Source organism: Sinocyclocheilus grahami, unplaced genomic scaffold, assembly GCF_001515645.1.
Source record: "Sinocyclocheilus grahami isolate Dianchi unplaced genomic scaffold, SAMN03320097.WGS_v1.1 scaffold23.1, whole genome shotgun sequence".
Classification (NCBI taxonomy): Eukaryota; Metazoa; Chordata; class Actinopteri; order Cypriniformes; family Cyprinidae; genus Sinocyclocheilus; species Sinocyclocheilus grahami.
This window is the reverse complement of record NW_015505202.1, coordinates 1,255,635-1,275,192: the sequence shown is the minus strand read 5'-3', so window position 1 is coordinate 1,275,192 and position 19,558 is coordinate 1,255,635. Positions and strand designations below refer to the sequence as shown.

At 37.4% G+C, this 19,558-nt stretch overlaps 2 protein-coding genes and 1 long non-coding RNA gene across 4 annotated transcripts in view; 2 read left to right on the top strand and 1 right to left on the bottom strand.

Moving 5' to 3' along the window:
* Positions 1-8,438, top strand: part of LOC107560595 (uncharacterized) — a 35,208-nt gene extending 26,770 nt beyond the window's left edge. For both annotated transcript variants that reach the window (XR_001605745.1, XR_001605744.1), the window contains one exon: positions 8,370-8,438. This is a non-coding gene — a long non-coding RNA (uncharacterized lncRNA). The remainder of the gene's footprint in view (positions 1-8,369) is intronic.
* Positions 4,329-9,445, bottom strand: LOC107560585 (zinc finger protein ZIC 3-like). Its single transcript, XM_016244812.1, has 3 exons — positions 8,046-9,445; positions 6,902-7,065; positions 4,329-6,637 (listed from the first exon to the last, which is right to left on the bottom strand). The coding sequence occupies exons 1-3, from the start codon at positions 9,040-9,042 to the stop codon at positions 6,455-6,457; spliced, it is 1,344 nt and encodes a 447-aa protein (XP_016100298.1). The 5' UTR covers positions 9,043-9,445; the 3' UTR covers positions 4,329-6,454.
* Positions 9,446-15,321: 5,876 nt separating this feature from the next.
* LOC107560577 (zinc finger protein ZIC 4-like) lies at positions 15,322-19,234 on the top strand. The gene is made up of 2 exons (XM_016244799.1): positions 15,322-16,593; positions 18,040-19,234. Exons 1-2 carry the CDS (start codon positions 15,633-15,635, stop codon positions 18,645-18,647), a joined length of 1,569 nt encoding a protein of 522 aa, XP_016100285.1. The 5' UTR covers positions 15,322-15,632; the 3' UTR covers positions 18,648-19,234.
* The last annotated feature ends 324 nt before the right edge of the window (positions 19,235-19,558 follow it).

Below are 19,558 nucleotides of genomic sequence, written 5' to 3'. Positions count from 1 at the left end.
TATATATTGTTGCTTAAGTCTTTATTTAGTTATTTATTTAGGCTTCCAAACCACCAACCACAAGCACCTGCTCTCTCGCCCCCTGCAGTCCCTGACCCTTGTTTGCAGGTGTTACTGATGCAATGATGGCCATATAGCTCTCTGAGTCCTCTTTTAATTTGATAAGTTACTCATGATGACAAACCAGTGGACACCAACTTCTAGTGATCAATAATAAGTGCATTATTATTAATATCTAATATTATTAATATGGCCATTGGTGCACCCCTTTGAATTGGGGGAAAAAAGAGAGAAAAGCATACCATAATTAATATGGAAATAATTGTGCTGACATGGCGTCCCTGGTCGCCTACATAATTTTAAATATATATAATTCTTGCAAAGTTTGTACATTCAGACGTTGGAAGGATGAGTGCCTTCAGTGTGACAGAACGTGTGTGGTGTTACAAAAAACTATTGGGAACTCGCTCTCTTTTAAGGTGCAAATTGATTCGCAGCGTTCTTATTTAAACATCCACGTAGACCCGCGAATAGTACTTGAAATTATTTCTGAAGTGTGGAAAATATTTGGGTCTGGGAATTCATCCTACCCTTTTACTTCGCACGTTATGATAATATAGATAATGAAGTCTCGGTATAATAACTACTTTTCGTCATCATAAGAGGTTCGTCCTATAAGCCCCCATAACTCTTTTTATATGTAATAAAGTGTTACACCTAAATTTCCCCTGTGCATTACCGTCTGCTCTCATAGTCTAAAACATAATCGCATGGATATGCATTTCAGTGAAGGCGTTCCAAACTTTTTTCATAGGCGCCGACTTTGACGACGTTCATTTTTATTAGGTGATTGTTTCTTTATGCTTCCTTGTTAAAATGGGCCTGTGCTCACTGAAATTAAAAATAATAATTATCCCTCTATGTGTTTTAATCTACACATTTTTTCGCAAGCAAGTAATTTCCAGTACATGTTAATAACATTTTTTAACTAAAAATCTATCTATCGGACAAAAAGCGGATAATAAGACGCTATTTTCCATCTGAATCTGTGTGCTAACAACTCGCTGCAAATATGGCGATACTGGAGATAAAATGTTCACTCACATAACAAAACTGACGAGGAAGGAGCAAGTTACAGACGTGCTTATAAATAAAAAAAGCAGTTGGCACTTGTTGGACTTGTCTTATTTAAAGTACCAGAAAAAAAGCCCTTAGTTCATTCTAGTAGAAATGTGATGGGTAAATCAATTTAAACGCAAACTTTACGAATCGTCAAGGTAAATGACTGCCTTGCTTTAACATTACAATGGGCTTTGCAGCACATCCAAAGTAGATTCTGAAAGGACACATCCTGGATTAACAGTCACATTGAGCTCCTTTGCATATTCATCGCTTTTCCTGCAGGTGAATAAGCATCGGTAGAGCGCACTGAAAAGGGTTAATTGACGTGCAAATTGTCTCTACCTTCCACATCACTCTTGTATTGTTTGGTAAATAGCGAATTAAAGACAAATACAGCCAAATTCACTTATGTTATATCGTACTGTAGCTAGGCCTGCATAAGCTTTTGGAGTTTCACATCCAACATTTTTTTTTCTGTATAAATACAATTATACAGTCAAAATTGTATATATTACTTTATTAGGATATTTATTATTATTTTATCTACAAGTAATGCCATAACCTCTAGTCTACACTCGTTTTCTTTTACAATATGGGAGAACGAATATCCAAAATATATTACAGTACTTTTTTTTTTAACGTTACAGCGGAATTAGTTTACCTTGACTACTAAAGGATCCCCTATAAAGTACCTTCACTTGTTTGACGGCTTTGAATTGTTGTCTGCATCGCAGGGCTTGTATTAGTGTGTTATACATGTGTGGCGATGACCTATTGGATGTTTCTAATGTTTAAAAAGTAAAGTATAACTCGGAAAATAGCTCACGGTAACATGTAGTGCTGACAGCATCCCGCCACGTTCAAGGCAACTCCTGAGTTTATGATCGCGCGCGCAGTTGCGTGACAAAAACCGTTTGGAACCTGCTCGTGTCGGTTTATCCTCTCAGACAGTGCCACCCCGCTTAGCCAGCAAAGCTATGAGTCTGAATGTGGCTTCAGGGAGGACTAGGGAAAGGACCCTTATTTAGTATTAGCCAGAACGCTCATCCAACCCATAAACACTTGAATACTTCTAACGTTACCGTGTATTTTAATGTAGCTATAGGTTAAGTAAAATGTGTGTAAACCTATTTGATAACATTTTCACTACAGGTTAATTAACCAATACCATACCTCCCATTTCTCATATCTGCCTGTCCAGCATTTAATTTACAGCAGATCTGAACTTCGCCGTTTTACTTCAGCCAGCCAACAACCGCTACTTTTCAAACTCCTTCCACGTGACTGCAATGCTGAAGTGTTTTCTAATCCTTTTCAGACTTCGTTATAAACAGCCAGTCATTCTTAAGACAGGTATTGTTCGAGGACCAAGCCTTCTCTTGTATTAACGCTACTATAGTTTGTTGTTCACGACAGCTTACAAAAAATTAGACGGGACGAAAAAAGTCGAGTGCGCCCATTAGTCAAGCTCATCTGGTAGGTCGGGGTGCCTCAGCAAAACAGCCAGCGCCATGTTGTGACGTCACCGCGTATGTCAGATAGACTCCAGCCGATAGCGCGAGGAGAAAAATGTTGTGTGGAATGGACAAAACTGCACTTGCGCGGAAATCAGAAAAGATTCCGTTTAGATGAATTTGTAAAACTGTTTATTTTTGAAGGTGGGTTGGGTTTGATATGAGGGTGGAGTTATGCCAAAATACTGCAAGCGAGGAAGGAGGAAAGAGCCAGGCAGGTCCTCCAAAAATAATGTTTGCCTACATAGCCTTTAAATCGTAAACTTCACTCAGTGAAAAATGATTTTGCTTTTCACCACACTGTAAAAAATGAGTGTAATTTTAACTGTAAAATTTTGTAAAAAACGCTACGGAAAAAAACTGCTAATAGGTTAACAGTAAGTTCCCGTACTATATACAGGGAAAAACTGTAAAATATCTAACCAGGCATTTCATGTACTTTTACAGTAAAATGCTGTTAATTTGACAGTTTTTAGAAGTAAAAATAACAAATCAATTTATAATTTACAGTCAAAAACTGTAAACTGATATTCCCAGAATTCCCTGCGTGACACTCCACATTTAAAAGTATTTTGTTTAAATAATCATGTTTTTTAAATAGTTTTTGTTATTAGTTATGTATATTTGGGCTTTATGTTACATCTTCTGTTGTTTAATGAAAGTTTAATGCATTATTTATGTATCATGTGTGTTACCATGATGGTGTTTTGTGTTTGCATGAATGACTCTGTGCACCTTCTATATATTAGTATATATTTCTGCTTGTGGCGAAGCTACTTGTGATGAGCTTTGATTCTTCATGTGGCTTTTTACCACCTGCATTATTATGGTGGTTGTCAGTATGTTAAAGGTACAAAACAGATTTTAATAGCAGTGTGCATTGTTGAATTTACTGGTTTACATTCAAATGTTCTTGTTTTTAAATTACAGATTTATACTGTAAAATTTGGCCGTAAATGTGTTTGCAGTTTTTCTGTATATTTTAGAAAATTATTCTGGCAACCACAGCTACCAAAATTATTTTGTAAAAACTACAGATTTTTTTTTTTTTTACAGTGCACGTATTTATTGATTCGTGTTTCTAAATAGTTAGTTCGTTTTATTATTGCTATTTTTTATTTTTATTTTTTTTAAATATAAGGCTATTATATATATTTTTGCATACTTTTTCTATAATTTATTTTAAATTTTGCAGCAATGTCTGAATTGGTGATGCACTGTTAGGCAATATATTTCAATAATTTAATTTAAAATATATAATAAGTCTCTGTGTTAATGCAGTGGGATGATAAAATATACAGTCGGCCACTGGCGCAGTCTCTCTTGTTTTTACCACACGTTTTGAATGTCTGCCAAACCCAGCCTACATAATTGAAATCGAGAGAATGGCTTAGCGTATCTCGGTAGAAAGTTTTTAAACTTAAACTCAGCAGCGTTTTTGTATGTGTACTCCCCAAGGTCCCAAGTCCTGAAATAATCATGCGCTAAAGACGGCTGTTAAGCTCCGTTAACGCGGCACAATTTTGAACTCCTCAAAGAAACAGGATGCTAAGATGGCGGCATCTTACTGTCAAGTTCAAGTGTGTTGCTGCATCGTACGGCTGGAGTAGGGCGTATGCTTTAAGTTCACAGTTAGAACCAGAGGAAAATAGCAAAAGAAATAAATGAAAAAGAAAAACTGAGGTCTTCATTTGTGACATTTCAGAATTTGTTTTAATTCCAGTCAAAAACTTGTTCACATTTTGTCATAAATAGTTTGTTAAACAAACCAACAAACAATAACCCTACCTCGAAAGAAAGTACAAGATTTTGCTGAATTTTTAATAGGTATGTTGAAGTAACATCATTTGCCTCGAAAATGGCACAGTGACACAGTTCATCAGTTAAACGTGCTTTTCAGGAATAACTTGATGCGTGACCCATTTCCACGAGAAATGTCACAGAATCACATTCAAGCTCAATTTGTACATCAGATCTGTATGAGATCAGGGCTGAAGATACATCGAAAGTGGCTGAAATAAATCTTTCTTTTAACTTAACGTATAGAAAATAGTATATAAAACATATATTCATTAAATTATTTAAATAAACGTATTTATATATCACGTTACTTACGAGGTACTGTATTTTGTTAACGTTTGTTTTCAAAAGTAGTGCTGGTGGTTTGAAATCATGTTCATAAGCACAATATATTCATATGCATAATTTTAGTCTCTTAAAAATATGTAACAATACAACGCTGTAACTCTTGGTGTCACTGAACACATATTTCCCCTCCCTTTTCCACCTTAAAAAGTTCTAGTAACCATAATACTGAATTTCATTCACACATACAGTTCCACATCTGGAAAAGTTATTCACATAAAACAAGCAAATGTGTAATCAAAGTTTTCTATATGTTATACCACAGTACTCCTAACAAACAACACGCTATATTCACAGAAGAACTACATTTAAAACAATGCAAACTGACAGACAAAAAGTTTTATTTTGAGATTACTGTTGTGACAGATCATTGCTCCTCTTTGACACATTAAACACAGATTTGCATCCACAAAGACAGTTCTGGAACCATCAAAAATGGAATACCATACTGATTCAAATGGCTGTACCTCAAACCCAAGAATATAATGTCTTTAACACTGTCAAACGAGTTCAAAGTTGATGCACGAATGAGAGCTATGCTATTGCATGGTGTATCTGATCAAAAAGTGGCGTGTCGATGAAAACACTGGTCAGTGGGCCTCTTGAATTTTTAAGTGATCTTTATAGATCTACCTTAGAGATGTAGTCTATACTCTGATGCTAAGAGTAAAGAAAATAATAGAAAAAATACAAAATAAGTCATTTTGATAATACGCTCACATGGCTGATTCATCAGTGATTTAAAGGGGAAAATAGTCTTTTTAAATTTCTTTTTATACAGGTCCTCACATGAACTTACGTTGGAAAATGCATACTTGAAACTATAGATCATGTCATGTCATAATATTAATATAATTAATACTTTAAGACCCAGATAAGACACATGTATTGGTTAAAAAAAAGATACAATCGTATCGTGGGAACTTTAGAACGGACTCCCTTTTTCATCGTTAAAACTGGTTATTGACTCAAAACTGTACAGTCTTGTTAGAAAACATTTCCATAAATATAATTTAAAAGTCGGCGCTTTCGCCGATAATTAAATTACAAATTGATAAATATGGCATCATGGATATGTATATACATCATTAACAAAGGCAACGTTCTATTCAAAGGTAACAATCGTAAGCTAATACCACATTTCTCCACCTGAAAACGGACTTGGACAACAGATTTGACTCCATCAAACAAGGAAATACATTCACGAGTAGGCTATATACTTATTTATGATTTATTATTTTTTGTTCAAGTTCAAGACAAAGACTTTGGCACGTTTCTTAAGACTGTCTGAAGTTTTAACAATCAACTAAAAGGTGATGTGAGTGTCACCTTAATATAAAACACCGTGAAATATTCTTTCTTTGCCATTATTTTTAAATATTTTTTTCAGAAAATACATAAAATGAAAAATAAAATAATCATCTGAAATCTGAAAACTAAAGGAGAAAACCATTTATTCTTAGAAAGTGTTATTTTGTTATTTTATGCCTTGATAGTTTTCTTCGAACTCGGAATAAAGTCAAATTTCGAATCCTGAGAATGGACGAGGCCTGCTGGCGAACTCTCATCTTTTCCTGTTGTTTCAATGCCATTTTGTACGCCATAGCGTAAATAGTTTTTTTTAAAGGTTACTTCAACCTTTTGGTCCACCATTTGAGAGTCTGCTTGGAGCTTCAAACGTACCATTCGTTAAAATTAGGTGGTAGTCCATCACTGTGTGCAGATGCATTTTGCACTGCAGACGTGGGTGTTTTTGTCGGGTCTTCAGTGTTCGCAGAAACCAGCACTGGCGGCGTGGAGGACTCGTATCCAGAGCTAGCAGCTGGAGACGACTCTGAGCCTTGTGATTCGTGTACCTTAAATTATAACGTTCATAGATGTATGACATACAGGCAGTACGAGGAAATAACACGCTTGTACACGGTTAAACTTTATGCTATGTCTAGGATTTCTGATCTCTGTTATACATTTGTGAACCAAAATACAGAACAATATCAGGCCTGCTTAAAATGAATGTAAACGCATTGCCCGTATAATGCATAATACGTTTATCTAAGGGGTTACAACATTTAAAAAATATATTTATTTGCGTGATTGCAAAATCAGAAAATGTCCCTTACCTTCATGTGTTTCCTGAGAGAGCTGGGGTGTGTATAGGACTTGTCACACACTTTGCAGATATATGGCTTGTCAGATGTGTGCACGTGCATGTGCTTTTTCCTGTCGCTGCTGTTCGCAAAGCGCCTGTCGCAGCCGTCGAAATCGCATTTAAATGGCTTCTCACCTGCAAGTGAGAGCAAACACTGAAGTTTTAGTAATATAACTTTTTTTAATAGAGCGGATGTGCAGTACAACTTTCAGTTATGTAATACGCCTTTCGAAATTAACAGGCCATGTTGCGCTCACACTAGATGGTTTGGTTACCCACATATCACGCTCTTTGAGAGGTCTTTGCTTTTATCCTTTATTTTACTTCCCAAGAATCTTTATATACGTTTTAGCAAACCAACACGCCATGCATTGTCGTGTAAACTGTGTAGCAATTGTTGAACAATTTTTGCACACGTTTCTTGTCTGCCAAGTGTAACAATATAGACTGTTCAACAGCTTGCTTTACATTTCATGTGGATCTCAAAGGGGTCAATTATTTAGGCACAAATCCAGCCATCAGACTAAATGCACTTACTTCGACTACTTCATACTTTCCCAGACCAATGTGTAGCATTTTATTCATACATCCATAATACACAAATCCCATGCTATTTCTATAACTTTATAGCCACAATCATCAGGAATAGCTTCACAAATGCAAGAGGACAGTCCATTCACAAATTCGCTCCACAACAACGCATGCAGCTTTGCATTTTAATTGTTCTGTAATTCATCTCTTTAAAGAGATGCAATATATACATTTAAACAAAAACATATTTTGCTCTACAGAAAAAAGAAAAGAAGAAACTAAGTTTCTTAATAACAGTCATGTGATCACAATAAATTAATCTTCCCAAACATCTGACCAATGTATTTAATTTCCCCAAACCTAAAGTGTACATAGTTAAAGTAGTTGTGGCGATTTTCCTGCATGGTTTCCTCTTTATTACATTTACTTTTAAATTAATTTAAAAGAAAATGCACTTGTTCATTGACATTTTTAAAAGAACTGCAATTTGCGTATAAATAACCCCGCTGGAATATCATTAAATTAATATTTATTTTTCCAAAACCAGTGGGTAATCAAAAAAGGGGAAAATACGAATGCCTTACCTGTGTGAGTTCTTTTGTGAATTTTAAGATTTTCTGATCTTGCAAAGATTTTCCCACAACCGGGGAACGGACAAGGGAACGGTTTCTCTCCCGTGTGCACTCGGATGTGGTTCACGAGTTTGTATTTGGCCTTAAAGGATTTCCGCTCTCTCGGGCAATCCTCCCAGAAGCAAATATGACTACTCTGTTCTGGCCCGCCAACGTGTTCCATTGAAACATGTGTCACCATTTCATGCATTGTGCTGAAAGTTCTGTCACAAGTCTTTTTAGGTCTGTTCATCTGATTCTCTTCTATCCACTTACAATACAATTCTTGCTTAATAGGTTGCCGCATGTATCTGAAGAAGGCCCCCGGACCGTGGTGTGTGGGTACGTTCATCCCCATGTTCATATTGATGGGATGGTTGTAGTTATGGAGCTGAGCGGTGCCGTAAGGGTCCGTACGAGGGCTTGCCACATGTCGGTACGGATCTGGACGGCCAAAAATGTCCCCGCGTAAACCCAGGTGCATTTGACTGTTTACAACATGTCCTCCCGGTGAAGTGTGGCTCACGCTCTGGTCGTGAAGTCCAGGAAACAACAGATGTCCCGGGTTGTCCGAAATTCCGGGGGGCCCGTGTAGACCCGCAGAAGTGGCAAAGATTCCGTGCTGGGCACTCGGCGGTGCGGTCTCTCCGATGCATGCGCCCCTGTTTCTGAAGAGAAAGTCCCTGGTCGAATTGAATGCTCCACCGGCGTAAGAACCAACTTGTCCTCCGTGGTGGTGACCGAGCGCGGCTGCGTATCCAGTAGCTTGCGGGGTGAACGCTGATGACTGGCTGGAGGCGATATCGTGAGTAACGGGACTTATCTTGAAGGCAGCCGAGTGAGATGAATCTGCGAAGGGACTGAGCCCCAGCCCGGGGTCTCGGTTTCCCAACTCATGGTGTCTATGCGTTCCGAACCCCCCTACTCCTAGTGAAGGGAACTGAGGAGCGCTATCAAGGAGCATAGTCATTGGGCTCAATCGAGAAAAAGCAAGTGAAAAAGAAAAAAGAAAAAAAAATATGAGAAACCCCAGTTTAGTGGAGTGAAGTGTGTAACGGTAAACTGAGCACAATGTCACGTAAGCTTCAATAAAGAAATCTTGAATTGAAAAACGAAATGATAATCCCGGGTCTCCGTTAACGGGAGGAAAACTCCCGTAACTGGGATCCGTGAGAAAGAGGATCAAACTTCCCCCCCTTTCCAGGCGAATGATGTCCTTGGACTGATAAAGTCAATCACTCACTCCTTGCACATAAACGAGCTCGGGAGGCAGCTCTACACTGTCCAATGAGAGCACAGCGCTTTCATAGTCACGTGATCGCTAGGAAGGGTGCTAATTGGCTGCGTGTTCGTTGATTGGCATGGTTTAATATTGAAAATGGCAGTTAGTTTCAGTGAGTAGATTTGATTGGTTGCTGTTGGGCATTATTTGCAGGTAAAGCAACGGGACTTTATTTCGGTTGAGTAAGAAAGGTTTGTTTATTTCCCTTGCTTAGCACCTCAGCTGTTCCCAAAGTTACATAAACTTTCAGGAGTTGCTTGACAATTAATTTTTTTAAATACACTTTCGCCGAGCCTCTTAAAAAGCTAAGAAGATCAGAAAAACGGCAAAAAATGTTTTATTGGAAATTAAGATAATTTCTATCTATCTATCTATCTATCTATCTATCTATCTATCTATCTATCTATCTATCTATCTATCTATCTATCTATCTAATAGTATCCTACATGAACACATATGCGTCCGTAATTTTTCTTTTAATGAAATCACTTTTTAGAGTGAAGCCGTAAAATGTTATAACACATAAATCGCACTATAGAATGTAGAACCCAAAAATAAGACATAAATAAATATGGTGGTAATTATAATATCCCTAAGATTTTTTTTTTGACGGCGACAAAAATTCTTGCTATTGAGGAAGTTTCACAGGGTTGCTGGTGACTCGCTGCAGGACACATAAAATCTGATCAAGTTCAGAAACACCTCGAGTGTTTCAAGCAGCGCTTTTTATACCATTTCACGTTCCTCTCCCCCTCAGTCTCTCCTCGAAAGGAGCTCCCTTTTATATTTTAGACATTAAAAACAAAAATCTTTAAATCAGCTCCTCATTCTGGTCTAGTCCTCAGCTTTCAGGCTTTCACTTTCAGCACATTTTCTACGAGAAAAAAGCAAATAGGGACCTAGTCTAATAGTTTTAAGGTGAGTAATTTATTTTTCAATAGATGTATTATAAAAGTGCTCTGTTGATCAGTTGCTTGTTGTATTCGTGTAGGCTAACTTAAGACCTTTAATACAAATTTTTTTAAATGTTTTTTTCTGATAAATACACTAATAGAATGTAGTAGTAAATGTTATACGGTTCATTTACTTATAATAGTAGCCTATATGCATTTCGCTTACACACACACGCACATATTTATAAACATTTAAAAATCACACAAGTTTTACTGCTAGTAGCAATATAGATTTCCAGTTATTTCTTTCTGCAAGCTTTATCCCCCCTCCTTTCTGCTTCGTCTTTCTTTATTTCTGCCTCTCTCTCTTACTCTCCCTTTCGTACACGAGCACACATGTGAGTGAGTATGCTTGTACCGCCGGACAGATTTACGATTTTTTTAGGTTTCACAGTCGGCAGTCAGACAGGCTACGGTTTCTTTACTCTCCACTCTAGGCCTAGTTTGTCTGTTTAAATGTGGACACGCTTAATTTATTTTGAGACTTATTTTGAGATTTTCCAGGTGTGGCTAAGAAATAAGTTCCTAAAGGGTTAGTTCACCCCAAAATGAAAATTCTGTCATTAATTACTCACCCTCATGTCATTTCAAACTCGTAAGACCTTCGTTCGTCTTCGGAACACAAATTAAGATATTTTTGATGGAATCTGAGCTGTCTGCCCTACATAGAAAGCAACGCAACTGAAATGTTCCCAAGTCCAGAAACGTAGCAAGGAGATCTGTAAAATAATCCATGTGACATCAGTGGTTCATCCGCAATTATAGGAAGCTATGAGAATACTTTTTGTGCGCAAAAGGAAAAAAACTACTTTATTCAACTATTGTTCTCCTCCGCATCATCCTGGTGCCATTTTGGAGAATATCCGCTGGACGTAAACAGCGTATACTGTTCTGTGTCAACTGCATCACGCCGGATCTGTTTCCTACGTTGTTGTGATTTGATCTGAACGAAAAAGCTTATCCGTGTGACAAACAGCATACCTTGTTTACCTCCAGCGGATATTCTCCAAAATGGCACCAGGGTGATGCGAAGGAGACAAATTGTTGAATAAAGTCGTTATTTTTTTCTTTTACTTGGGATCATTTCAGTTGCGTTGCTGTCTATGGGAGGGTCAGACAGCTCTCAGATTCCATCAAAAATATCTTAATTTGTGTTCTGAAGACGAACGAAGGTCTTACGGGTTTGAAACTACACGAGGGTGAGTAATTAATGACAGAATTTTCATTTTTGGGTGAACTAACCCTTTAAGAACGTTCTTTGCTTTTCCTGTGCAAGGAAATGTTCGGTTATTTCACTTAACTTCTTTACTGCACTACAACTCATGCCGGCCAAAGGGCAAATGAGGGCAAGAGACGTTTTGTAATTCAAGGGGGTCGTCATTTAACTTTGGACCACAGAAATACTTTGCTTTTCCTGTGCAAGGAAATGCTCGGTTATTTCACTTAACTTCTTTACTGCACTACAACTCATGCCGGCCAAAGGGCAAATGAGGGCAAGAGACGTTTTGTAATTCAAGGGGGTCGTCATTTAACTTTGGACCACAGAAAATTTAATGGACTTAAAGGCTTATAATTGCAATGACCAGAGCTATATTTCTACCGATTATTTGAGGTAGTCAAATAATGTTTCGTCAGAATAATGCGATGAGCTCTAGCTCCCGCCCCCTTAGACTAAGCATTCATATTTTTAGTCCGAGCAGTACCTGCTTAATATTGAACTCTTGAAGATGATGATTCGGGCTAATCAAGCTCAGTAGTGTAGCATCGTTCATAGTAGCATATACTCGTTGATAATTATCTAGGTATTGCTATAGATCATGTCCTGTTTATTCGTTTTCCAGTTGTCAATCTCACATTAAATTAATTTAATTCATGCTTAAATAGGTCTACACAATAAAAATGAACTCATTCGCTGCGTTCGCTTGAAACAACAGATGGACTCCGATTACCTACCGCTTCGGCATTCTTTCATTTAGGGAGATTCTATTATGGGTAGTATTTTAAGCTTTAATTTTATATTTTAGTTTTATAGGATTCTTCTCTTGAGTTATTAGCTGTATCTTTCCTTTCTGTGTATTTATCCAGACACATGGCTTTATATCTGTTTACGTATCTCTTAAACATTCAAAAGTATTTCGCCTGCTTTCTACCAGCTTGGTCAAGGAGTGGGTCTGTTTATCTCAAACACTTCATCATTATTGAGTAATGAGATAACTGTGGCACCTTCAATTAACATGTGTCTATATAAAATTTGTTAACTATGTTTAACATAAATTATTGGAAATTAAATTTGTCGAGGCGTTACGCATCTGCCTATTAGTGAATGCAAACTGCTGTTGCCAGGATAGACTATTGTGCTCTGCCGAGTGCTAAAAAAGAGTGTAGAGTCCTTGTGTTTGGTGCTTTTTTTCCTGCTTATATCTCACTCAGTTTTTCTTTATTTTCCATTTAGTTCGCCCATTTAAATTTACCGACATTTAGCCCTTAACTTGTAAAGCTGAACGCCCGCTAAGTTCACTGCAATGAAGAAAAGTTTTTCTGTAGTTTTCAGCCTAATATATTAGACCAAATATATTCAGCCAGAATTTATTACCAAATTTAATTTAATTTAATTTTGACATGTTCACAAGCAATGTATGGCTTTATTGTTGTCTTGATATGGAAATATTGGATGGAAATGAAGATAGGACTACACTGAATTTGTAATTGTACAACGTTAGCATAATGCAGGCAAGAATGAGAGGCAGTTTACATTTTGGCTTACGGTATATTTAGAATGGTATAGAGCATATATCATTTTGCTTCATAATATGCTTACCTTTCAATTAAGTTATCTTAAGAAATCTTCAAACCACTGTGGTACCACTTTGACTGTATATGAATTGAATTTATAATAGTCTCTGTTGACATTATTTAGTCTGTGCACTGTAGGTCCCAAAGACAAGTCTGTGACATTTGTGAACTATAGATATGTCATTAGGTATTTTTTGTGACCATTACTTGAATTGATATAACACAAAAGAAATATTCAGTGTCCTATATCATACATTTGTGCTCTCTCTCTCTCTCTAATTATTATTGTACCAACCCATTTATTGGCAATCTTTAATGTTGTATATTAACAGAATATGTGTAGAAATACCTTTCGTCTTTTCCAGTAATGAAGAAATAAAGAAGAAAGAAATGAATCAGGAAGATTTGCTGTGTGGTGTGGGAGAAGAGACTTTTGTTTTACAATATATTATCTGCCACTGATTGTTCTGTATTCTCTGTTATGGTGTTGGATATCGTGGTCAGGGAGATTTATCTGAAACTGCATTGCGACTTATATATAAAAGTATTTATTCTTGGCCACTTCTGGTTTCTTTTTTCTTATAGTATGTTTGATATGACTGTTAATGTAGTGAGAATGGTGCTTTTGGACTGTTAATTATGACTTAATTATGACTATTGTGAATACAGTTACTGTAACCTCAGTAAATATTTCTTGTAATGTTTGCTCTATCCAAGAACTTCATGTGTGGGAAGAATGATATTATTAAATAACCCAAGTTTGTGCCCACTCAATGGGGGGAGACAGTCTTCAGAAGAAATACATGAATCACTTTCTTAAATTCAAATTGCTGAGTGATCAATATTCCTGGTATAAAAGTTGTGCAAGTTTTTTTTTTAGTTTCTAAAACATAATTCACATAATTATATTATGTTCTTAATATGTCAACATTTTGCGTGGTTATTTAAACGTTTGAATTGGCCCTTTAAAAAAAAAAACAGGTATTAAATTTGACTGTCCACACTATGATGCTGTGTCACACTTTTTACAGTGACCAGTGATAGTGGCGAGATTACACCACAAACCTGTTTTCATTTTTGTCCGTTTAATATTGACAGGTGCAAAATAATTCAAAACAAGTAAATACATTTCCTAAATTGACACCAGGTCATCATAGGGTTGTAAAGGTTAAATGTGTGAAACTTGCTTTCATTCTTGTAACCTCGAAAGTCAGAAGTCTATTAACCCTTGCATATTTCATGTCCAAATAACGTTATATTTAGCAATTATGCGATATTGAGGTAACTCGGTAATTTTTTTATTGTGGCTCATTTTTGTATATGTATTTTATATTTATTAATTAGATATATTTTATGAATGTATTTAATTTACATTCATTTTGGAAATTGAATACAATTATTGTTTATTTTATCTCAGATTTGCAACTCAAGAAAAATATTTGATAAAAATGCACGTTTACCAAACAAACTAACCGACCAACACATGCGGAAGCATACTTTACAAGATGGGATATTTTCTAAGTGCATTATAATCAAGCAGTGTTCTTTAGTGTTTTATAGCAAATATTATGTAATTTATATAAATAATAACAAATAATATTTTCTGTTTGCATGAGAAATATCAAACACAATGAAGCAAACGGTTCTGTCACGTTAAACTTTAGCAAAATAAGTGTAATATTTAACTTAGCTTGCAACTAAAATTACATGCGTTCCACTGGTTATATTATATTTAGGCTGTAGTATATTTTGGTGGTTAAACACCAAAATAAATTGAATTAAACAAATAAATACAAATAAAAAATGTGTTTACCAACAACACCATTATACTGGGCCGAGTATCACCAAAATATATTCAGTTTAATTAAAGTTAAACCACAATAATAAATAGTGAAACAGACATTCAGAGTTGCCTGAATGCGACAGACTTGAAAGAGAATCTTGATTTCGTTGCTTAACTCCTGTTATTTCTATTCGATGTTGAAATCACACTGTTGCACAGCATTCATAGAACAGACTTTCTAATAATTCATATACATGACACTTAAACACTTCGATATTTTAGCCAACAGTATCGCATTCGGCATTCTAAAGTCACAGAACAGCCCATATCTGGCAGTGCTAGCGGCACATATCAAAGCATTTTCACTGAGATATTTGAAAACGGAGTCGTGTGGTGAACGCCTGCGTGTCCCTTTTAAAACAAATCCAGGGACTGCCAATCATCGCGCGTTCCGACCAATCCCAAAGCACCGTTTTTTAAATGCTGGTTTGCCTGCTGTGCTTTTATATTGCAGTATGGCCTGGTTCGGAGCATTTTACTACCACGGTTATTGCCACAAATCAAGAGGGCAAAGTGAACGGCATGGGACTCACACCAATCTTAACGAACCTGGGTCCGATTCCTGCGTCTGAGAGGTTTACAGGCAATAACTGCACATGCAGATGATACCGCGGGAGAAATGGGGACGAGTTTTGCAGGTAAATCGTAAACGTTAAAGGTTGGTTGATTTGCCAAGCTTGCAACAAAACATGACAAGCCTGTCGCGGTTTAGTGGCTGCCCTCTTTCTTGCGTCAACCCTGGGGAGAGCAATACTGAACCCAGCATGGTGCTGCCACCTTTGGCAGAGGAGCACATGGGGCACCCCACTGGCAGTTCCTTAAAACTCTGCCCCTCGCAAAATTTGCGAGACTACCACGAGACGAGGGCCAGTGCATATGTTGACCACTCGGTTACCCATTTTCTAGACACTGGATACACCAGTCATCGCTTAGAACCCAGTCCTAGGGGCATTATCATTGGGACAAATCTGTCAGCAGCAGGCATGCCACCAGTAACTGATCAGCTGGCTCCGAGACCTAACCAGCATGGCAATATTGGAAGGTACCGTGACCTCCACAGCTATAGGGAGGGCAGGAGCCACGCGTTCTTCAACACGTATCAAGAGCAGGCCCATGGCTCGTCAGACGCAACCAGAGATCTCAGCAGCCAAATGATGTTGGGTCTTCCAGGAGATCTTCTCTCACGAACGCACCCATACGGGCAGTCGGTCAATGGCCCCAGGGCCGACAGCCAGCAGCTAGTCACCCAGTTCTTGGAGTTCTATAAGCCTCTGAATATGGCCATGCAGCGAGGAGGGGGTGACGCCTTCCTCAGGTGCTCCAGGCAGAACCCAAAGCACGAGCTGGTGTGCAAGTGGAGTGACGGCCAAGAAGGCACTGGCAAGCCGCCCTGCGCCAGGAGTTTTGGGACCATGTATGAACTCGTCACCCATGTGACGGTTGAGCATGTCGGAGGACCGGAACACTCCGACTACGTTTGTCACTGGGAGAACTGCTCAAGAGACAGAAAGCCTTTCAAAGCCAAATACAAGCTCACCAACCACGTAAGAGTGCACACTGGAGAAAAGCCCTTTCCCTGCCCTTTTCATGGATGTGAAAAAGTTTTTGCCAGATCCGAGAACCTCAAGATACACAAGAGAACGCATACAGGTTAGTTAATAATAATTAATACAAATAATAATAATAATGATGATGATGATAGTAATAATGACAGGATTCAAACATACGAAATAGTCTCTGAACCTTTTCCGGAGTGTTCTGCTTAATTTTGTTCCAACACAAAATCAGTTCATGATAGAATTGCCAGGACAGAATAACTCGATAAATCGTACGGTTTGATTTTTTTGTGCCAAAAGTAACGTTATAAAATATTCTACCGTAGCCTGATATTTTCATTTATTTTCATTATATTTCATTGTTTGCTGTACACAAACACTGATTTTGACACTGGGGTCCATCAAGATGAATTCATTTTCTAAATGTTTCATCATATAAATGAATGTAGAATTTTGCACACAATAGAATTGAACTTCCTTCAGCCTAAGTGAGATTTTAATTTGGACGGCGATTAAAGCCTTTATTTATATCAAATGTAGCCTATTGTTTGTTGTTCGTATTAGTGGGATGCTTTATTAATATTATTATTATTATAATTATTTTGTTTTCAAAATCTTTTGTGCTGGTGAAAATCAGTCCACAGGCCAGTTGTTTGGGTGCCTCTCATTCATGCAGTGAAAATAAATAAATAAATAAATTCCGGGGCACCGGAGAGCTGTGACGTAGCGTTTACGCAAGGCACAGCTGAATTCTCTGCTACGGTAGTGCACCCGCTCGTGCCACGCACTGCAAGCTTCGAGTCCACTACACTTGAAACTGACGTCATATGAATCCTTAGAACGTTATGATCTATAGAAATGGCCCCTGCAAGTTTAAAAAAAAATTATTTAACCATAAGAAATTATTTATATAGCCTATATATAAATATTTAGATTACTGTAATTATTAAATCCACAGTTAAATTATTTTCTCTAACTAGAAATGAGTTAAACTATGAATTCATCTTTGGGTACGGACGCTTATAAAAATATGAATTAGGTAGACTAACAAAAATGTGTGCGCATATTAGAAAATGTTATTTTTCACTGAAAAGTTTCAAATGAAATTGAAAAATAAAAAATCAATCACTGACACATTTCCATAGTTATTTAGTAACTCTGAAATACATTTGAGAAATAGGCCCTATGCATTTGCGGTTCATTAATAAGTTAAGTTAAGTTAAGATTTAGCTCGTGTGAATCATTAAATTGATAGCAGCAGCAATTGCATAGAAACAACTGAGTGGAAAAACACCACTATGTTTAAGAATGATTGGAAAAAGAGGGATTTCGATTTATCAAGTTTTGCATGCAAGGCTAAACAAAGTTCTGTCCTCCCCTGGTACTCTATTGAATGTGTGGAGCAGCACAGTGTTTTTTTTTTTTTGGTACAACATCCTGCATGACACATCTAATGACACCATGCACTCATAACTGATGAGCCATGCTTGACTGTACATCCCACCCGTAACTCGCGTTTCCCCCTCCTCTGCCCGTTTAGGTGAGAAACCGTTTAAATGTGAGTTTGAGGGCTGCAATCGGAGATTCGCAAACAGCAGTGACCGGAAGAAGCATTCTCACGTTCACTCCAGCGATAAACCCTACACGTGCAAGGTCAGAGGCTGTGAAAAATGTTACACACACCCCAGCTCCTTGCGCAAACACATGAAACTCCACTGCAAGGCCTACATTACAAAAATCGGGGAAGACGACGAGCATCTTGTAGAGGCAAGGTCTCCTGAGGTGGCAGAACAGCAAGACACACCCGCCTCTACCACAGTGGCACGAACAATGACGACCCCCTCCCTGTCTCCTGAGACACGAAATGAGTCGACTATGAGGTCACGTTTCCATCACACCTTTGAAAACAGTTTGGACTATATGGCGCACAGGCCACAGTCCCTTTCGGACCCTCTTTTGCTACAACGTGGCAGCTACAGACCAGAGTCTGTACAATACTCGTGCAGTCAACCAAGTCATTCGTTCGCACCTAGCCATAGACCTTTTGCGTCCAACTCACCTTTTCAAAAAAGTGTGGTAAATGGCTGGTACACATGTCATAGCGCCATGGACACTTTTTCACCCAAACACTGTAACAGTGATTTATAATGTCTGTAACTCGGGCTTCTGCGTGTTAAAGCATTGACGGGTGACAGCTGAAGGGTTCCTCTTCATGTAGCCTAATATTGTCCTGCAGGCTTACTAAATAGGATAGTGCAATTTGTTATTGTGAGCTTTATCTGTTGTACCTCATGATCTTGTATTGGTGAGACGTCGGTGACTATTCCTAAACTGTAAATAGCTTACTTAACCTTGCCAAATATCTATAAAAAAGAAAAAGAAAAGCTAAAGACAAGTTGCCAAATTAGCCTATAATTCATATATAGATATATAAAATATATACAAACAAGATGCCCACAGATGGAGTAGAATATAAAGGTTGAAATAAAGTAAGTTACAGTATTTCTGCACAGGAAGTAAATGGCGTATTATTTTGAGGTTCTGTAGAGGCAGAGCCTCCATATATAATGATAATAAAAGTTAATATCGTGAATCTTTTTTGTAAATTACAACGTGGATTTTACATGCATTTTCTGTCACAGCTTAAATGTAGTTCGAAGGTTATACGAATTACAAATATAGTTTGTCTTGATGTGTGTGAAGGTGAAGGCCTGACAAATTATTTTAAGATTTTCACACTACACCAACAATGAGTGCATTTTATACCTTAATACTTCTGTGTCGATTATTACAGACATCAGACACCTTCATGAGAATTAGTGTTTAATTAAGATTCTACTGTATATACTGTACAATTAATTATGCATTTGAAGTTTCATTAAAGTATCTCTATTCTCTTTGATCAGGCGTGTGATTTAAACTCTATGCTTCTCAAAGGAAACGTGCGTGAGTTCAGCCTATAACACTTTTTGATTTTATATGTGGCTGTTTATTCAACAGATTCCATATGCATGTTTAGGTTTTGTTTGGAATGAAATTTCAAAAGAAGAAACTATATA

Coding starts and splice junctions, on each gene's coding strand:
- LOC107560585 (XM_016244812.1), bottom strand. CDS start 9,042: ATGACTATGCTCCTTGATAGCGCTCCTCAGTTCCCTTCACTAGGAGTA. Junction 7,066..8,045: donor TCACAAAAGAACTCACACAG/GTAAGGCATTCG, acceptor TCTCACTTGCAG/GTGAGAAGCCATTTAAATGC. Junction 6,638..6,901: donor CTCTCAGGAAACACATGAAG/GTAAGGGACATT, acceptor TTATAATTTAAG/GTACACGAATCACAAGGCTC.
- LOC107560577 (XM_016244799.1), top strand. CDS start 15,633: ATGACAAGCCTGTCGCGGTTTAGTGGCTGCCCTCTTTCTTGCGTCAAC. Junction 16,594..18,039: donor ACACAAGAGAACGCATACAG/GTTAGTTAATAA, acceptor CTGCCCGTTTAG/GTGAGAAACCGTTTAAATGT.